General features: G+C 36.8%; 3 protein-coding genes across 7 annotated transcripts in view; all 3 read right to left on the bottom strand.

Moving 5' to 3' along the window:
- kif13a (kinesin family member 13A) overlaps window positions 1–13,632 on the bottom strand; it is a 76,626-nt gene extending 62,994 nt beyond the window's left edge. For 3 of the 5 annotated variants that reach the window (XM_056259446.1, XM_056259447.1, XM_056259448.1), the window contains exons 1-2: window positions 13,185–13,632; window positions 12,882–12,972 (exon numbers count right to left, since the gene is read on the bottom strand). In XM_056259446.1, coding sequence (XP_056115421.1) covers window positions 12,882–12,972; window positions 13,185–13,239 — 146 coding nt within the window. In that variant the 5' untranslated portion in view covers window positions 13,240–13,632. The remainder of the gene's footprint in view (window positions 1–12,881; window positions 12,973–13,184) is intronic. The other 2 variants (XM_056259449.1, XM_056259450.1) reach the window with 1 other exon arrangement.
- ptdss1a (phosphatidylserine synthase 1a) overlaps window positions 1–19,920 on the bottom strand; it is a 76,529-nt gene that overhangs the window by 38,319 nt on the left and 18,290 nt on the right. The window lies entirely within an intron of this gene.
- On the bottom strand, window positions 15,451–16,991 carry LOC130091521 (E3 ubiquitin-protein ligase NHLRC1-like). The gene has a single exon (XM_056259453.1). It carries the CDS (start codon window positions 16,748–16,750, stop codon window positions 15,545–15,547), a length of 1,206 nt encoding a protein of 401 aa, XP_056115428.1. The 5' UTR covers window positions 16,751–16,991; the 3' UTR covers window positions 15,451–15,544.

Raw genomic sequence — 19,920 nt, 5'->3', positions numbered from 1 at the left:
TGGGGAGGACATGACAAGCCACATCAGGAAGGAAGCAACTTGCCCTTCCCATAGAGCAATCAGTCTCACAGCTCAAACAAAAGCGAAGCATCCCACCCAACACGTGAAGCTCATGTCTAATCCACAGCACATTCAATATATACAAAAAGAGTATAAGAGTATGCTTCATTTAGTGAGTTAGAAAGCCATTTAAACATTTACTGGTAGTATTCACGCTTGTGTTCACTAAATAATACAATCCTAGAAGAGATCCAGGAATCCAAATGGTCATGCTTTAACTGATTTAGAGATAGAGTCAGATGGGACAGTGGAAGAACTGTCGCACCAGATGTTTTAATAACCCCCCAAAAACATGAAACATAATGAGGGCGTCTCTGGTATTGGAACATCGTCGTTCCAGACTGTTGTTGGTCACTGAGCAACAGATCAACACATCAACATTTAAAAAAACATCACTTGCCTAGTGAGTCAAAGTTCCTAATAGACGATTAAGCTCTCACATAAGCAATACTGTGACTGTTACAAAACCTAGAGCTGCTCGGCCTACTCTCTACATAGGCACCTTTTGAGACAACACGCTAACTGAAATGCAATCTTATTGAAAACACTCGAAATAAAAACAACTTGTAATGAAATTTTGTTCAACAAACAAACTACACTGAGTAAGAGGAACTTAATGATTAGTAGCATAAACAAAAAATTAAGTTGTTCTAACTAATTACAAAAACATCTAAACGTCCCTTACAGGACTTTCCCTTAAAAAACACAAAATAACACTTAACCAAGAAAATTTTATTAAATTACTACTTATTTTAAAAATGTGTTTTAATTAAATTAATAAATTATAACATTTAAATTAACACATTTTTTCTCTAGTGCGTTTAATGTACCTTAACTTGCTTAGTCTTTCTCACTTTACTGTACAGCACTTGGCCAACCAAGGTTGATTTTAAATGAGCTCTATAAATAAAATTGATTTGATTTGATTTAATAAATTATAACTTTTGCATTAATTTAAATTGTGGTTACAGATCCTCTGAATTTTTTTTGGTGTAAATGGGCCCTAATTCTGTGGTATATAAAACTCAAGTCAACTGATTTCAATCGAATTGCTGATAAGATAGGTTAACAAATAAAGCCTTAGAATTTGACTAAAAGACGGTATTTCTTTAAAATGTTGCCTAAACAGTGAGAATAAACCTTAACCCCAAGATTGAAGAAACGCAAACCTCTCTGTAAACCCCTAAAGCAGCAACATCAACGCACTACATCAGCAGGAACTCATCAAGTTCATAAACCTGTTAAATGTGGTTTAGTTCCCTCCCAAAAGCATTCAACACTGACATCTTTACAGCAGTGACCACTCCTTCCTGACCCGTCTTCTCTGACGGACACCATAAAGACTCGTGCTGGGAAAATCTGCTGCTGGATTCACCGGAAGCATTAGAAATGTCTGTCAGCATCAGGCTGTGATCTGGGAAATGGGTCTTGATGTTTAAATGTGTTTTTGGACTGAAATGGTCATTCTGACCTCGCTCCGTTCAACAATGATCATCAGTCATCTTACAATTACTGTTAACTTTGAAACTGAAGTTCACCAAGCTAAAAGTCATGCTTCAATTAAGACAAAACAAGCTGCTAAGAAAAAAATGTGTCAAATGTTAATATGAAAATTTTGGCAGATACGATAACTCTTTATGTTTTAAAGCCAATAACCGATATATTGGCCGATAAATCTAATTCCAAATTAGATTGCCATTATATGTTGTCATTATAATTTTATGCAGCCTATATAACAGAGTTGCACTAAACTCTATTTTCCTTTTTTGAAGTGATTCCAATCATATTTCAAGCAATTCAAAACCATCATCTTGAACAGCGCGCATCTGAAGTGTCTCAGCTGAAGGAAATAATCCATTATTTATCGGCTTTAATATATTGTCCAAATTTTCTTATCGGGCCGATAACGTTAACATAAAAAATGATCATATATCGGCCGATACCGTTTAGACACTAAAACCCATGGTACATCGATAGGTTTAGTCTTTATTAATTTAACATTTTTTAATTATAGATTTTTTTTTTGTCATTAGTAATGTTTTCTAGAAAGTGTTTTCTTATTACAAATATTTGGCACAAAATAATGCCATAAATGTTTTTCTAGAAATTTAAGTTTTTAGCAAAAATGTTGTCATTAATGTTTTTTCTGGAAATTAATGTTTTCTTCATTAAAAAATAATCTTCGGCACAGAATCTTACATTGTTAATAAAAACTCTTGAAATGTATTTTTTTCTTAATAAAATCTTTGGCACAAAAATAATGAGGGTGAATTAAAAAAAAGCATAAATCAGCCCTAAATGTAACCGATAGAACAGAAATAGAAACTGATTTACTAAAATGAACAACATAAGAAGCGAGAACAGTGGTGTGAAAGAAAGTAGAATTAAAGCTGTGGCGTGTAATACAATGTTTCAAACAGCAGTGATGCGGCATATCATTAATTATACTCAATGGCAGAACTTGCTGCTGGAATTGTTCCAGAGATTCTTTCATGACACTGAAAAATGTTTTTACTCCCCAACAGTGTATACAACAGTCATCTAAACAGCCTGGCATCTGTGCCATCGTTTTGTGTGATGCCAACTTATTTGCATGGAATTACCCACAATTCTCCATCACCGCTGCCCTTTCCAGACAGTTAATCAGTTTAAGCACCCAGCAGTGAAGCAGAGTTTCTGTAACGCTCGACTAGAGGAGTGGGAAAGAGTGCAGTCTAATAAATCAGCCGTGAAACACTAAAGAGGGACATTACTGTCGGCTCTGTCAATAGTATCTGTGCTGTGGTGCAGCGGAGGGATTTACAAGCATCCCGAAACCTCTTCTAGGTCAAGATGTGTATCTGCGTTCTCCATAAACACAGCCGCACCTCCTGCACAAAGGACGGGACTCCTCAAGGGAATGCAATTGTTTTATCGGTGCAGTGCAATTTTCCTCCACAGGAGCGGACGGATAGACTCAGAAAACAGACGGCTAGAAAACATCGGCCACATTCACAACGCAGCTACACACACACACACACACACACTATACGGTTCATAACGTCCGGGTCACTTACTAAGGCTTTTTTTTAAGAAATTGATTTTTGTTCAGCAAGAATGCATCACAGTAAAGACATTTAAAATGTAAAAAGATTTATATTTCATATCGATGGTGTTCTTTCTGTTAACTTTTTAGGATACTGAAAAAAAAAAAATTCCACAAAAATATGAAGCAGCACAACTGTTTTTAACATTGATAATAATCAGAAATGCTTCTTGAGCAGCAAATAATCCTATTAGAGTGATTTCTGAAGGATCACGTGACACTGAAGACTGGAGTAATGATGCTGATAATTCAGCTTTGATCACAGGAATAAATTACATTTAAAATATATTCACATAGAAAACAGTTATTTCACATTGTAATAACATTTCACAGTATTATTGTTTTTACTGTATTTCTTGTTAAAATAATTATTACATATTACCGTATTTTCCGCACTATACGGCGCACCGGATTATAAGGCGCACCTTCAATGAATGACATATTTTAGAACATTTTTCATATATAGGGCGCACCGGATTATAAGGCGCATAAGATACTGCAGTCAAACGTTTGACTGGGTTTGCGTTATGCATCCACTAGATGTCAACAAATGTCAACAAAACAGTCAGATCAAACTTTATTAAGCGTTCTGACAACTCCGTTCACTCCCATGGTAACGTTGTTCAAACGTTAAAGGAAAACTCCGGTCAATTTTAACATTGAGCTCATTTTTTTGTAAATTTGGAGTGCTGTCAGTACAGATAACAACGACAAAAACCGGTGTTGCCTACACCGTGTTATCCTCTTTTTAAAATTTGCACCCTGTTGACTTAAACGGGAAAAGTTTTAAACCTGCTTTTAGCCTCTTAACAACCTTAATTTGTCATTACAAGTGCACAGCCATGTGAGTGAACACGGTGAATCTGACTGCAGTGCAGTAAATGTGAAAGATATGAATAAAAAGGATGTTTATTCAGCCAGCTCACATACCCGTATTTTCTTCCTGTTTTCGGTCGAAGTCCACAGTAGGCGATTGTCGAGTGCGCGCGCGCGATCATTGGTAACTGAGCAACAGTGGAGACTCAGCCTGTCAGCTGTCAGCCGATGACGGTGCTGTGTGGTGTGCTGAGAATATCAGCTCAAATGGATAGTTCATCAGGATCAGATGTTGAACACACGGAGGAGGTTTGATCGCGCTCGCGCGAACTCGACAATCGACTACTGTGGACTTCGGCCGAAAACAGAAAGTAAATACGGGTATGTGAGCTGGCTGAATAAAGAGATTATTCCTGCGGCCTGCCTTCGTGAAAGCTCGGATCACAGTTGAGACTGATATATCAGCCCAGGCATCCACGATCCATTGGCAGGGCGCGGTCTCCCCGTCTTGTGTTCACCATCCATATATAAGGCGCCCCGGATTATAAGGCGCACTGTCGTTTTTTGAGAAAATTAAAGGCTTTTAAGTGCGCCTTATAGTGCGGAAAATACGGTACATATTGTACTGTATTAAAGGTGACCTATAATTCAAAATTGAATTTACCTTGGTATAGTCAAATAACAACAGTTCAGTGCATGGACATGACAGAGTGAATCTCAAACTGGACTGTTTTCGCGTTCTCATTTAATTCACGCTTATGAAAAACACCCCTGAAAAACGGTCGGTTCTCCACACAATACCGACTGTGACGCAATAGTCGGGATCATTAACATGTACGCCTCCAAATATTTGCATAATGCCAGCCCTCAATGCCAGGCGGAACTGCGCAGCCGAAGCATGGCAGTTGCTCAGTGTGGATGTACACATGAACACAAAAGTATTGTTTAGTTCCTTCATCTGAGCCTCTGAAGAAACAATGGGTTAATTTTATTTTCTCTGGAAATTTCCAAACATTTCACCGACTGTTTCCTCAACTTGGGCCAATACAGAGCTGGCCTCGGATCGAGCTAGCAAGCAACACTTTCTGATGTGTAATTGTTCAAGTTCAGACAGGTAATCTTTCTCTCAAAATCGTTCAATACTGTTTATGCATCAGTAAGTCAAGCCAGTGACTAAAATATCAGCTTCACATCGTTTCTTTTAGTAGGATGAAAATAATCGTATTTAAATTGTGAACAAATTATATACAGAAAGCGATCAAAGAACAATCTTTCCACACAGCGCGAGTTTATCTGGAAACTTGCCAAACTCGTTATGAAATCAATGACGCACGTTACTGCACAACGAAGCTCTTACTGTATTTACATCATCGTGTTTGCATTGGTGAAAGCAGAGAGAGTGTAGAAACTGCTTTGCAATGATAAGATCTTCATTCTCGCGATCAACACACTGTCATCTGCTCAATGCTCATCACGGCAACATTTTATGTGATGGGAATAGATCTAAATACTTTAAAAACATCTCACGATTCGTTAATCTCGATAGCTGTTATATTAAAAACGTATAATAGCAGTAGTTAAAGTATTCGGGAGAGAGTTTCACATGTAATGCGTTGCTATTTCATATGCAAGCATGTCAGCCAATCACAGCAGTGGCCGCGGTTGCACTGAATCCCACAGCAGACACGCCCCTTCAAACAGAGTGTTCAAATCAGAGGCTAAAAGCAGGCTAGGAAAAATGCCATTTTTATTTCTAAATTATGATTATTTTTTATCTAAAAAACATACTAACATTATAAGGGTAACCCAGGAAACATTATAAAATAATTAAAAAAAACATTCTAGGGCACCTTTAAATATTCATATTCCCATGAAACGAGACTTTAGTGGATTCACTCCTAAAACTGCAGTGTGTACGTGGCCGAACGGAAAGGCTGGTTATTCGCACACAATACACTGTGAAAACATGCAGAGACAAAAGAGGCATTCCAGAGGATGACCACTGACGCCTGCACTGTCATTTCAAGAGAAATGAACACACACAGATGAGTTTAAATGATAAACACACTGGTTTATGAACTGTTTGACACCTTTGATTAATGAATCTCTTTTATGAAGCAAAGGGAAACAGAGACTTCAGAAATGCAGCAGCTTGTTGCGTTTAATAAAACAGACATTACAGCAATATAATAAAAGCCAACATTTAAAGTATTCTTCCACCAAGTGTTATTTTACTATTACAGGGTTCCCACACCTTGGTTAACTTCAAATTCAAGGACCTTTCAAGGACTTTCCAGGTCCAATACCCTCAAATTCAAGGACTTAATGTGTGTGTGTGTGGGGGGGGGGGGGGGGGGGGGGGGCACATTTCACGTGAGAGCAAGGTTACATCGTGTTACCTTGTTACTAAGATACATTGTTACAGTTTGGCATGCATGAACGTCATGGCAACGTACAACACAAAGTACCTCATGCGGGAAACACTTAACGTAACACGTAAATGCGGGTAACTAACGTAAATCAAGCAAACTAGTATGCATAGGCCATGATGGGTTGACGAAATAACATTAGCGGACCGGAGGGAACATGGAATATTTTACAGAAAACTTCTTGCACAAAATAAATTCAAGCACTTTAAGGACCTGTATCTATGCATGTTTATTTTCAAAAACTTTCCAGGGCCTTTACATCTTTTTTTCATATTCACAAACTTTAAAGGATTTCAAGGACCCGTGGGATACTATTAGCTTTTATTCATGTTTTGTATTAGCTTTTATTTTTATATTTCCATTGTAATCTTAGTTCATTTTAAGTATGTTTTTATTTTAGTTATTATTATAGTTTAATTATTTTTAGTAGAATATTTACTAAATGTTTCAGTTTTAGTTTAGTTGCAGTTAGTAATTTTAGTGCTTCAACTCAAAATTTTCATCTAATATTATGCTATATTTTATTTTTACCCTGCTTCTAACTGAACATTATTTTCAATACCAATATTTTCTTAATTTTTTTATGTATTTTTAATATAATGTTTATTTTATTTTATACACACTTTGAATAACTGCCAATTAATTTTTTTTATATTTATAACTATTATTAGTATTACGCTCCAGAAACCAGGTGTTTGAAAAGTATCAATGATGTGTAATAATTTTCATATATGATAATGCAAACATGCTTTGCCCATTTTTCCCATCATCCTCTGCAGTGCTCAGATACCGTCAGCATTTCTTTGGGCAAAGGAAATGAATTGACATGTAATTGAATGCCAGAGAGAAGATAAAATAATTATCACCATACAAGTTTAAGAAGCAATTATGAGATGAAGACACGCTCTCACTTGTCAGCTCATCAACATCCCATTAAACTAAGCAGAGACGGCATACAGGAAGTAGATGTGGAAACCCGAGAGGGAAAACTGGCCTGCTTCCTCCACCCTGGGATCATCAGCAGCCTATGACAGCCAAACCCAATGTATCAAAATTGAATTATATTTCAATGGTTTTATGCTCTTAGAAGCCAATAACTCACCGCACAAAACACATTGTGGTCAAAACAGACCTTGTTTATCCTCACTGCAAGTCAAATCACATTTATTCCTTTAATGCTTTATACAATACAGATTGTTTCAAAGCAGCTTCACAGAATAAAGCAGGAAAATAACCATCAATTCATCCATTATGAAACATTGGATTTCAGCTAAAAAGTAGCACTACAGAAGACAATAGTGTCATTATTCTGTCCACTTCTGTTCAATGTTAATTCAGTTCAGTTTAATAACAGTATAAATGTTGCAAAGTTTTGATGATGTTATTATGCAGCTCAATTCAGTTCAAGTTTTGTTCTCATCCGACAGTTTCAGTGCTGGTTAATTGATAATATTACTGAATATTAATTGTGTTTTAAACCCCAAGCGAACCGACTCTAAAAAATGCTGGGTTGTTTTAACCCAATTTGGGTCAAATACGGACAAACCCAAACGTTGGGTTAAAAATGTAATTAAAAAATTTAACCCAATGACTGGGTTTGTCCGTATTTGACCCAAAGTTGGGGTGAAACAACCCAGGATTTTTTTTAGAGTGTTAAATAGCCTGGGTCGTTTTTTGTTTGATTAATTTTTAATGAGTTTTGAGGATGAGACACTCATACAATTGAACAGCACTTTGACGTCAGCTTTAAAATGTGTTTTCTTCTCTCTTTTTGCTATCCTAACTATTCAAGATTATATACTGTAGTTAGTAGTACTTGCTTATTTGCATTTATCATTGTTTGTTCCCTGCTGCAACCCATTTTAAGTCACATCCCACTTAGCGGTGCTCATAATTAACTGGTTAACCATTAACCAACAGTACGAATTTTGACCGATTAATACTCAGTTAATCGCTTTACAAGCAATTTTTCAAGAAATTTTAAAATGCTTGCTGTATGGTTAAAAAATTATATGATACACGTTTGTTTTTCCTCTTGAAAATGCAATTTTAGTGTCATTTCATAAGTTAAAAATAATGTAAAATACCAGTAAATAAAGCGAAATGTTCACAATCAAACACTATAAACACAGCTAGGCTATTTTAGTTCCCCTCACAAATCCTTCCAATTTAACGGTATTCAGAACAGAACAAGAAAGAAAAACACAAGTACCGGTATATAAATACCAAACCAAAAAAATTTTTTATTTAAAGTGAAACAGAAACCGCCGTTGGTCTCACGTAACCTACCCCTCTTATTCGACACAAATCCAAATGTTTCCATATGTGCTACATTACATATTTGGATGCTAAACCATTATATGTAAACTAGGATTTGTTCTTCTCGAGTTCCAATATCGACATAAAATTGGAACTCCATCATTTATGGTCATACAGATAAGAGCAAGACATCATTCGAAACTATAAAGTGTTTACTTTTATTTGTGAACACTCACAATAAATACAAAATATAAAATAAAAGCACAATGCCGTCTGCCATCTTGGTTTCCTTTCCATGAACTTGTTTGTGGAGTGCGTCACAAAAATGAACCGATACCCAGCATACTACTTGTCGCATAGTTTTTTTCTTTCGTTTGACTATAGATTGACTTTGAGTAATGCAGTGGTTCTCAAATATAGTGGGATTAGGGATGTTCATTAAGTTTCCCAGATTTAGATTCCCACATCGTCACATGAGCTTGCAGGGCTTCTGTGAACGGAGAAAAACAGAATAACATTTGATATATAAAAGTCCTATATACAAAATATATTTTACTGAAATAATTAACTAACAGTTAGTTAATTAATTAATTATTTCAGTAAAATATATTTTGCATATAGGACTTTTATATATCAAATGTTATTCTGTTTTTCTCCGTTCACAGAAGCCCTGCAAGCTCATGTGATGATGTGGGAATCTAAATCTGGGAAACTTAATGAACATCCCTAATCCCACTATATTCGCGAACCACTGCATTACTCAAAGTCAATCTATTTTACAAATAAACAAACTGAAATTTAAAGATCAAGTGGGATTTCTACACCACTTGGGGCACCAAATGAAAATGTAGTCTGTTTGTGTAAAAATATCACCTTGTCAACTCTGAAAAGACCAACACAAAACACACCAATGAAATCTTACTACAGTAGTTCTCCCAGCTCTCATGTCAATAAAGGTTAGAGGAAAGATGTCTACTAAAAGAGCACTGCGTGTGCGGTATTCCCAAGATTTCCAACACGACACCCTCAGGTGCTGTTCCTTTTCTCTCTGTCATCATCTCTCCTTTCACAGATTCATATTTCAAACTTCAAGCAGCTCAAAGAATGGAAACTTGACTCCCAAAAAATGCCCTTAAGTCACGTCTCGGTCCAATTATGAAATGAGCTAAATGCAAACGTACCGTGAGAGCTTAAAAGAAGACATAAGACTATTAATCCTGGTGAGACTCATTTGAACTAAAAAGAAGTTCACGGCAAATCTTGCTTGCTTTAAAAAGAAAAAAGTGATTTTATACTTGTCAAAAGGGTTGTATTTTAAGCATTAAATGCACTGAAGAGACATCGTCTTTAAACGTAAAGACAAAACTGCTCTAAACTAGAAGGTATCAATGCAAATTCAGCCCACACAGCACTTCACTTAACAACTCACGAGGTCTAATCGGCTTTCTAGAACTCTGCGCTGTAGGTTTTTTTGGTGCTGCTGACATATAAACCATAAAATCTGACATGCATCAACTCTGAACAGGTGCCCTTACAGCCGCAGGGGAACGTCTGGGGTTTTTAAACTGACGTGATCACAGTCTGAGTCTGGGAGGTATAACGTTCCTGATGCATTTCAGAAAAGCTTTGTTACTCCACTTAAATGGAAGAAAAAAATGCAAGAAATGTACAATAAGTACAGTACAGAGACCAATGGAAGCTTATTTCCATCACAGAATGAAAATATAAAAAAGGTAATTGCAGCTTTTTATCCGACAATTCGGACTTTCTTTCTTGCAGTTGGAAGTTTACATCTCGCAGTCCTGACTGTTTTTTTCTCTCGCAATTCTGAGTTTACATCTTGCAATTCTACTTTTCCCACAAATTTTGCAAGATGTAAACTTAGAATTCTGAGGGGGAAAAAGTCAGAAATGCGACTCGGGCCCGGAGTCGTTACATGTGAACTTTGAACATTCAACTTGTAAAACTCAAAATGTTAATGCAAGGAATTTGCATAATTGCTTTGAATCGTTCCGTTCCTGGTAACTGAATATCAGATAGCACTAAATTTGTGCTAAGTATGAGTTAATGGCAGCAGTGCACCTAATGCTTGACTACAAATAGCAAATCTGCTGATAAATGGACTACCAGCTCAAACATGGATATTTAATTACCCACATTTGAGTTAATCGCTGCATGAATAAGGCCAAGAATAACTGGACTAACACTTTCATTGCATGGAAAAATGCAATAAAGTAAGTCGTAGAAAGTTGGGAGTAAAATGAATGGATGATGACAGAATTTTCTTTTTTGACTAACTTTCGATTGGGATCATTTTTTTTGTCTTATATTTATATTTTGTCACAACTCGGAATAACATCACTTGTTTTTTTAAACTGCGTGAAATTGAACATAATGATCCTCAGCATTTCCTCTGGCTATTATTTCCAGCTTAGAAGTTGAGTAAGCTTCATCAAGGCCCTGATTGTTTTCCACTTCACATCCTGAGTGTAAGACGAGATGATGCTTACCTGTTCTTTCTCTAGCAGAAGCTGCACACTCGCCTGACTGTGTGACTGTGATGCATGCTAGACTGCAGCGCTGCCTGTTCACACAGTTCAGGCTACATTAAACCATCTGCTATTGTTCTTGCAGATTCTCTAACCTTGAGGCAACGTGAACTGAGAAGACTATTGAACCCAGTTCAGGAGATCATGAGATCCAATAGCTTGTGATCCACAGATAGGTTGCCCTTGAAATAATGCAACGGCCAATCTCTTACTGTAGGAACTGAAAACTGACACTCAATTTGACTAAATGAGCAATTACAATAAAATAAGTGTTTCAGTATTGTTTACGCAACTAAGTGTGACTAAAATTAGGCTGTAAGATTCAATAACCAGGCTCAGATAGAATCTGCTTTTTTAAATATTTTTCTATGCTAATTATTTGAAAAACGCTCGACTCAAAAATAGTAAAATATGTTTTTCGAAGCTGAGAGTACTGCATTCATATTGCTATATTTGAATGTATCAAATCAGCTGAAATCTTTCATAAACAATCTAGGGGCAGGGAATCGAATTATTAAATAGAATTTAATCATGTATAAGCGTTTCCGTTCTGCTCAGATTTAATGTGGGCCTGATACAGTAACAGCCAACATTCATCATGGCTTTAGTATGTCACAAGTCTGTAGGTGTTAAAAGGAAACTAACTAACACACCAGTGAAACATTTTTTAAACATATTTCACTAATCATCTTAATGCAGTTCACAAACCGATCATATTCTCATTCACCACTTGAATTGTTTATATAATGTAGAGTTAAACCACAAGACTCAGAACAAAGCAAATGATTGAAACCGTTTAAGTTGTGCTATGTTCTTAATCAAGAAAGAGAAAATGGGACATGGGACATGCTCAAGGCTAGAATGACTGGTTATATACATCCGCAGACTTATACTTTTATACTATTTGGATTCATTTTAGTTTTTCCTAATGATATAAAACCAAAACTGAATCCTTGAGACTGCTGTGGGAAAACAGACACACTCTATTCAGCACCTGCTTTGTTCTGCCATTACAAATCATATGAAACAACATTTGTCCCTGATACCGGATGATAATTACTGATTGACTGATTTACCAATTTATAGAAGTCCTGCTCTCCCTTCCATAAGCTGTAAACTTTACCAGTGGCCTAGTCTTTGGATAACAATAGAAACATTTCTTATACCACTAATATTTAAAAAAAATATCATATTATTCTGGCAATCCTGTTCTGTAGGTATCGGTAATGGCAGCAGCCACTGAAAAACTCCTACTGTTCGAGCACAAATGCAATGGCATGCTGTGAAGACATCTACTGTACGGCATCTCAAACTTCAGTACTGCTGAACATGAGGCCTGTCCAGGAATTTCACAGCAGCGCAGAAGTTTCCCCACCGCGAGCACGCCCAGAACGGGCCCTGCACTCACTTCTCCTGCTCTCACATGAACACAAATGCAGAAGACGTAAACAGATTTAAATCATCCTCTCTGTGTGCATGCATTTGACCACTCGGGCCATAAAACTCTTCCTGGCAGAAAAGAGACCCTCCTGCCCTGATCAAATCTCACCAAAAACACATGGAGCCAAATTGTGAAGGGGTGGGGGGGATCAAACTGACAGCTTTCACCTATAATGAGGAGAAACATGGCTCAAACATGTCCCATGAATAAAAGTGCATGACCATGAAATGATTTGACTGTACCTGTTTTCTCCTTTTGTATTGGAGGGCGGTGGGTGCAGAATAGTCTGGTTTTCCTCCATCTCAACCACACATTTTGTGTTGAGCTCAATCTCTGCAAGCCAAAAGTTGTTAAAACTTGCCTTAAAGTGCTTATACGTGGGATATTCGTGTTAAATACTACAAAAAGCGAGTGAAATGTCTAGAACATATTTAAATACAGAATTCATAACAACCTAACCTGAACTGTATAGCAACTTATTCCATCTGAAAACTGATTTAATCTTTAAATATTAACGCTCAGTTCCACTTTAAAATGTCTCTTACCTCTCCGGTTCATTGGTCGAACTCGAACCGCCACTTTTACCTTCGTATCAGACATTTTTGCACAATTTTAAAGGCTTTAAAGCGGAGGAGAAAGCCGCTAGCTGCTGTGTACAGCTAGCCGAATAATAACACGCAACTCCCCGCAAAGTCTCCCACAGAAACGTCTGAGGTGCTTGTATCCTGGTGAAATACTCCAACAGTGCATACCCGAGCAGAAAAAGCAGTCGAGATTAATCCAGATGAGACGGTGTGGTTGTGTTGTATTCGGGTTAAATGTGTGTGGTTATAAGGATCCTCCGCCGCGGGCAGAGCAGCTCCTCTCAGCCAGCCAGCAGCATCCAGACCGCCATCTTCCGCTGACTGACCCCAAAAACACACACAAATGTGCAGTGTGCATGAATATGCATGAAAGAAACGGCATGGACTTAGTTAAAAAAGAACAGATGAACCACAACGACCTGATGCAGTTCCTACAAAGCGACAAAAAAAATCTAGAAGAGGAGGAGAAAGAGACTTGTGTCTCTATCAACAATTTTGGTAACGCTTTATTTGGTTACACTTTATTTTATTGTGTCCCGTTACAGTGCAATTATGCATTTAAGTAACGTTACTGAGTAATATTAATTAACTACATGTACTTACATAGGATTAGGGTTTGGTTTAGTTGCATGTAATTATGCATAATTTACTGTTGTTGTTATGCTACTATGGTAAGTACATGTAACATATGTAACACTGTAAAATAAAGTGTTACTCATTATTTTAATGTGCCCTTGTTACACGCTACATGTATTTACTATAGTAGGCCTAACTATAAATTAAGCATAATTACATGCAACTAACCCTAAACTGAACTCTATAGTAATAGTAAATACATGTAATAAATTATTTTAATTTCTCGGTATGTATTACACTGTAACTAACAGGGACACATTAAAATAAAGTGTAACCATAAACTTATGCTTATTACTCATCATACTAGTCGTTTCTTCTGTAATTTAGGCTAATCCTTTTATTTGTTTATCTTGAATTTTCTTTTAAAAAAAAAGTAATGTTCATGCAGAAACATCTGCATTCTATTCAAAAATATTATTTAATGACTGAATGACCAGATTACAGAAATTATAGTAATTAAGGGTCAGATCAAAGGTATTACTTTTTACACTGTACTATGATCCTTGTATAAAATATCTAGCAAATTAATTTTTTTGTGAGAATATTTGAACTTTTGTTAGTTTTTATACTTCATTTTGCACTTCACATTTTATGCAGCTAAAACGCAAACACTTAGCGATACTAATGCACAGTTTATGTCATGACAGTAAAGCACATTAATCTGATTTTCTCTAGTGAAAGTGCGGGTCGTTTTCAGTGAGATGTGAGTTTCGGTAAGAAGTGCTTTATAACGGCGAACAACCCCAGTCTGGTAGGATCAAGGGAAATGGAGCAGAGTAGATTATGGGATTCCCCTGTGGTTTCAATCTCTGTGGATTTAAAATTAAGAATTTACTAAATTTAATGCATGCCATTTTAAATAGGTTTGCACTTAGTGTAATAGCTACGCAGGGCGTATACTCACTTAAAATTATTCAATGTTGCACTGTAACCAACTGTGAAAACTCATAATTTGTGCCAATGACTGCCAAGTGGTTCCCAACCTTTCCCCCCATTTTAGGTTTCAGGACCACCATGAAAAAAATAATAATTTGTGCGTTATGAGGGAAAAATCAAAGCATAGGCTGTATCCATTTCAGCTACGTCAGTTGACAATTTGGTTATTATTAATGCATCGAATGATTAATGCCAACTCATATACTGTATAATGGGAACCAGTGCCTGAATTTCTTCAGCAAAGAATATCAGGTGTGATTGACATACAAATGATTTAATTTATAAGGTGATTATGCATTTGATGATTTCAAATGCACAATCTAGTTGTGTATGCATTTGATGATTTAGCATACACTTAAATATCCAAAACGACTTACAGTATATTAATAAGAGGAAATCAAGGACAATCCCACTGGAGCAAGCTTGAATTAAGTGCAATCAATACATATACAATATGCACAAGCATTGCATTTTGTACACTCTAGCTAGCACATACTCATGCATGTATATTTTGTGTAATATTGATGACATTACAAGTCAAATTCCCTGCAAGTACAACTTACTTGACCAATAAACAGGAACTCTGTCTGGCTTGAAATTTTCCATTTATTAACTTTGAGCTTTTGCCACCATGCCACAAATCACCATTTACGCATCAACTCACAAATCCCATTATCACAACTTAATCCACCTAAACAACATACATGGATTCTAATGTGAAACACACTAGTTGTGTATATTTACACCTCTCATTTCTCACAGTACAAGTCATCTTTGTCCGCAGCGTAGAACTTGACTGCATGATCTCCTCCGTCCAGAACCACAAGCACATTCATTGTAGTCGTAGCCAATGCCACTGGACGCAGCAGTCCGCTCACTAGTGGAGTCAGTGCAGGTGTTTTCTGCGGCTTTCCCAAACTCCAGACCATCCCATTCTGAGAATCCCCTACAATCACATCTCCATTTATATCAAAAACCACTGAAGATATAGACAATCTCAGAGAGTTCTTCAAGTTAAGAGCAAAACTGTCCACCTGCGTCAAAGGAACAAAGTCACTATTGAATATTCTCAAACATGAAGCCGTGAATCCGGCCTGAAAACGTTCCACAACTGCGATGTTTCCCGATGCTTTGCAAGAAGCTACTGAACGCGGACATGCAAGTTCTTTGAAAACCACTCTGTTAACTAGGACTACCCCACGAGGAAAGTCTATTACGATTTGGCTAAGTGTTCCCATCTCAGCGTCGGTCACAAAAACACATCCACGGGCGTCTACATCAACACCCCATGGCAGCCTAAAAGAGTCTCGGATGGTTGCAACCGGATGGCCTTTGGAAGTGAAGACTTTGACTGATTGGTCACCAGCATCTGTGACCAAAACATGTCCACATTTGGTGAGTGCAACATCAAGTGGGTGACATAAATCAGACGGGTTGTGTCCGTAACGTCCGAAGCCATCCAAACGAGTTCCTTGAGCGTCAAAAACGGCAACTCTTTTCTCACCATCGTGCACCAAAACAATCTGCCCAGATGTCTCAGAAACAACCATCCCAGAAGGGTTCACAATTGTTCCCCATCCTCCAAAAGCTGAACGGAGATGCAGCGTCCCAGATCCCAAGCTTTCGGTCCATCCTATGACTCGATCATACAACCGGGGACAAGCTTCTGACAGCAGAAGCTCCTGGAGATCGGTGAGCGCATAGCATTCAGAGGTGCTGCCCACATCCCACGGTTTCCTACAGAAAGGACACTCCAGCCTCTGGTTTTCAGGGTGGGAAAGTGCACAGATGCATTTGAGACACAGCACGTGGCCACAGGGAAGATTTCGGGGCGTGTGGTCTCGTTTCTGAATGGAGAACTTCTCAAAACACACTTTGCACTCCAGCAGGTTTGCTCGAATCTCTGCTAGGATGTCTTCCGCTCTTATATGTGGTTGGACGGCTGTCTCGGACATGCTGATGATCCTGGGCTTTATATAAACACTGGCCTTATTACTGGCAGGAAGAATAGAAGGATGAGAGAGGGTTTTACGACAGTAGCCAGCAATGGATAAACATGATCACGTGACTATATAAACATGAGCTGAGGGTCTGTACTGCCCCCGAGTGGTGAGAAGGAAAACTACCAGGATATATACTTGCTGGTACAATTGTACTTTTTAAAATTATATAACAGCAATTAAAAATTTTATTATTCCTGATTCTCATTACAAAAGTGAGAATTTAAGGGGTAAATGTTCTTAACTGACAATGCATGGTCCTAAAATAGGCTTCATTTGTGAAATATATTCCTGACAGGTTTTGCGAGGTTCAGCCTGTCTGAAACAGAGCTCAACACGTGTCTTTGCTGTCTATTTTTGGCCGTCGTGTACACTGTCTGAAACCTGAAGCCATTAGTTAATAGAGTTGGTTAAATGAGCTCACCGTCCACCAATGCAGATCACAGCTGAGGTCAAGCCGGATCATTTTCCTGCACCAAAAACAGTCATACAGTGTGTGAAGTGCATCAGTTATTTCCACCAAAGTGCATGAACTCTCTGCGAATCAGCATATTAGAATGATTTCGGAAGGATCATGTGACACTGAAGAGTAATGATGCTGAAAATTCAGCTTTGATCACAGGAATAAATTAGTTTAAAATATTACTGTTTATATATATATATATATGCAATCCAAACAACTGTATACTAAATATCATATCTGACTGGCTGTGCTCAGAGTAAACAAATTACTTATTGTATTGTTTAGGACACACTGAAATAAAGGCAGAAAAGCCAAAAACCAAAATAATTTACAATTATGAAAACACAAAGTCATGAGATACAGATGAAATTTAATCTTAAAATTCAGTTACATCCCAAGTAGTTGCATGTAAATTCTGAGCAAACAAACAAACGTCATATATATTGAGAAGCTGCAAAGTTCAGTCACGTTGTGCCATTCTTCACCAAAAACTAGTCATTTAATATTACTGAAAAGACAAACAATGATTTGTTTACAATTTATGTGAAATGTACAGATCAGAAGCATGACAAAAAGGCATTTAAATGTTTCGCAGTGACTAAACGGACACAAAACAAGTGTTTTGGCAAATGGATATGTAGAGTCATGTGATGCTCCGCCTGTCCACAGACTGTCATGAAGGACATTAATACGGAGATGAAGAAAACTATATGTTGTCTGAACACGATGAATACACAGGACATGGTGTTGGATTATGAACACTAGTAGTGGAAGAATATATATCAACCAGGTCGATAAGTCTACCAACATTTTTAGATTATCGGCATAGCTGATAAACGTGCGATTAACAGAAACGTTAGTTCTTCTGCGAGTTTCAAATGAGTCAACGCATATTATTTTGAATAGAGTAAACAGTGAAAAAATTGGGTGCAAAACATTTTAGTCTGTGTATATTACAATAACTGCATTTAAATTATATTAAATGATACCACATACATCGGCCACACCGCTCTCTAGTTATCATATCAGGAAAAAACACTATTGTACACAACACACACACACACACACACACACACACAAAGCAATAAAGGTTACAGGTGATAGTTGTTAAACATGCATGCAGGCACACGATATCAGTGTTAAAGTCAGTCTAAAAAGGCTTGAATACTGGTTTAAGGGTGTGTGGTGATCAGGATCATTTTAAACAAACACGGAATAAAAAATAAAAAGGTAATTGCGACCTTTTATCTCACAATTAAAAAAAAAAATCTCACAATTCTGAGGGAAAAAAGTCAGAATTCAACAAAAGTTAGATTTGTGAGTTTTTCATCTCAACTTTTTTCTCAAAAATGTGAGATAAACTTAAAATTTCGTAATATAAACTGAATATTTGTTCTCAGAATTGTGATGTTAAAAAAAAAACCTTCAATTGCGAGTTATAAACAGTTATAAAAACTCATAGACTAATAAACGCATAATAAAAAAATAAATTTCAGAAATTGCCACCTCAGAAAAGTCAGAATTGTGAATTTTTCATCTAGCAATTCACTTTTTTTCCTCAAAATTGTGATATAAACTTAGTTGCGAATTATAAAAACTCACAATTGAGGGAAAAATATATGTGAGATATAAACCAGCAATTGCGAGAAAGTCAGAACTGCGAATTCTTCATCTCTTTATTTCTCACAAGTGCAAGTTTATCTCACAATTCTGACTTTTTTCTTGCAATTGTCTCACACTACTTTTTTTTCTCCGAACTAAGAAAAAAAGTCAGAATTGCGAGATGAAAAATTAGAAAAAGCCATAATACCTTTTTTATTTGTATTCCATGGAAACAAGCTTCTATAGAAACTGATATAGATAATTTTCACAGACATGCAAAACCAAAAACGCCTCTCAGGTGAGAACATAAAAACGACAGCAGCAGTAGAAGAAGGTCACTGGAGAAGCAGAAACACCAAAAACAAACGTCACACAGTAAAACATCAGTGAAGCCACTTAAAGTGTTAAAACACTTGTGCGTCTATGAGATCCTGCATTCATCTCCAATCTGATTCCTTTAAAGCAGCTTAACCTAGAAACATTCAACTCATGTCAATCATAAACAGATTTAGTCAGTCTGGATAGAGTACTGGCCAGGAACAGTCAGTCTTTCCTAGATAGTCAACATTAAATGATGCTTTCAACCATTTTGCTACTGTAATCGGACACACACTACTGTTTAGAAGTTTGGGGTCTGTAAGATGTTTTAAAGAAATGAATACTTTATTCAGCAAGGATGCATTAAACTTATCAAAGTGACAGTAAAGACATTTATAATGTTATAAATATTTACATTTCAAATAAATGTGGTTCTTTTGAACTTTCTGTTCAAAGTTCAAAAATATGAAGCAGCACAACGGTTTTCAACATTGATAATAATCAGAAATGTTTCTTGAGCAGCAAATAATCCTATTAGAATGATTTCTGAATGATCATGTGACAATGAAGACTGGAGTGATGATGCTGAAAATTCAGCTTTGATCACAGGAATAAACTACATTCGACTATATACTAGAAGACACTTATTTTAAACGGTAGTAATATTTCACAATATTACTGTTTTTACTGTATTTTTGATTCAAATAAATGCAGCCTTGGTGAGCAGAAGAGACTTCTTTCA

This window comes from Rhinichthys klamathensis, unplaced genomic scaffold (genome assembly GCF_029890125.1).
Source record: "Rhinichthys klamathensis goyatoka isolate OS25496 unplaced genomic scaffold, OSU_Roscu_1.1 h1tg000168l_1, whole genome shotgun sequence".
In the NCBI taxonomy this organism is placed as follows: Eukaryota; Metazoa; Chordata; class Actinopteri; order Cypriniformes; family Leuciscidae; genus Rhinichthys; species Rhinichthys klamathensis.
This window is presented reverse-complemented; position numbering and strand designations above follow the sequence as displayed.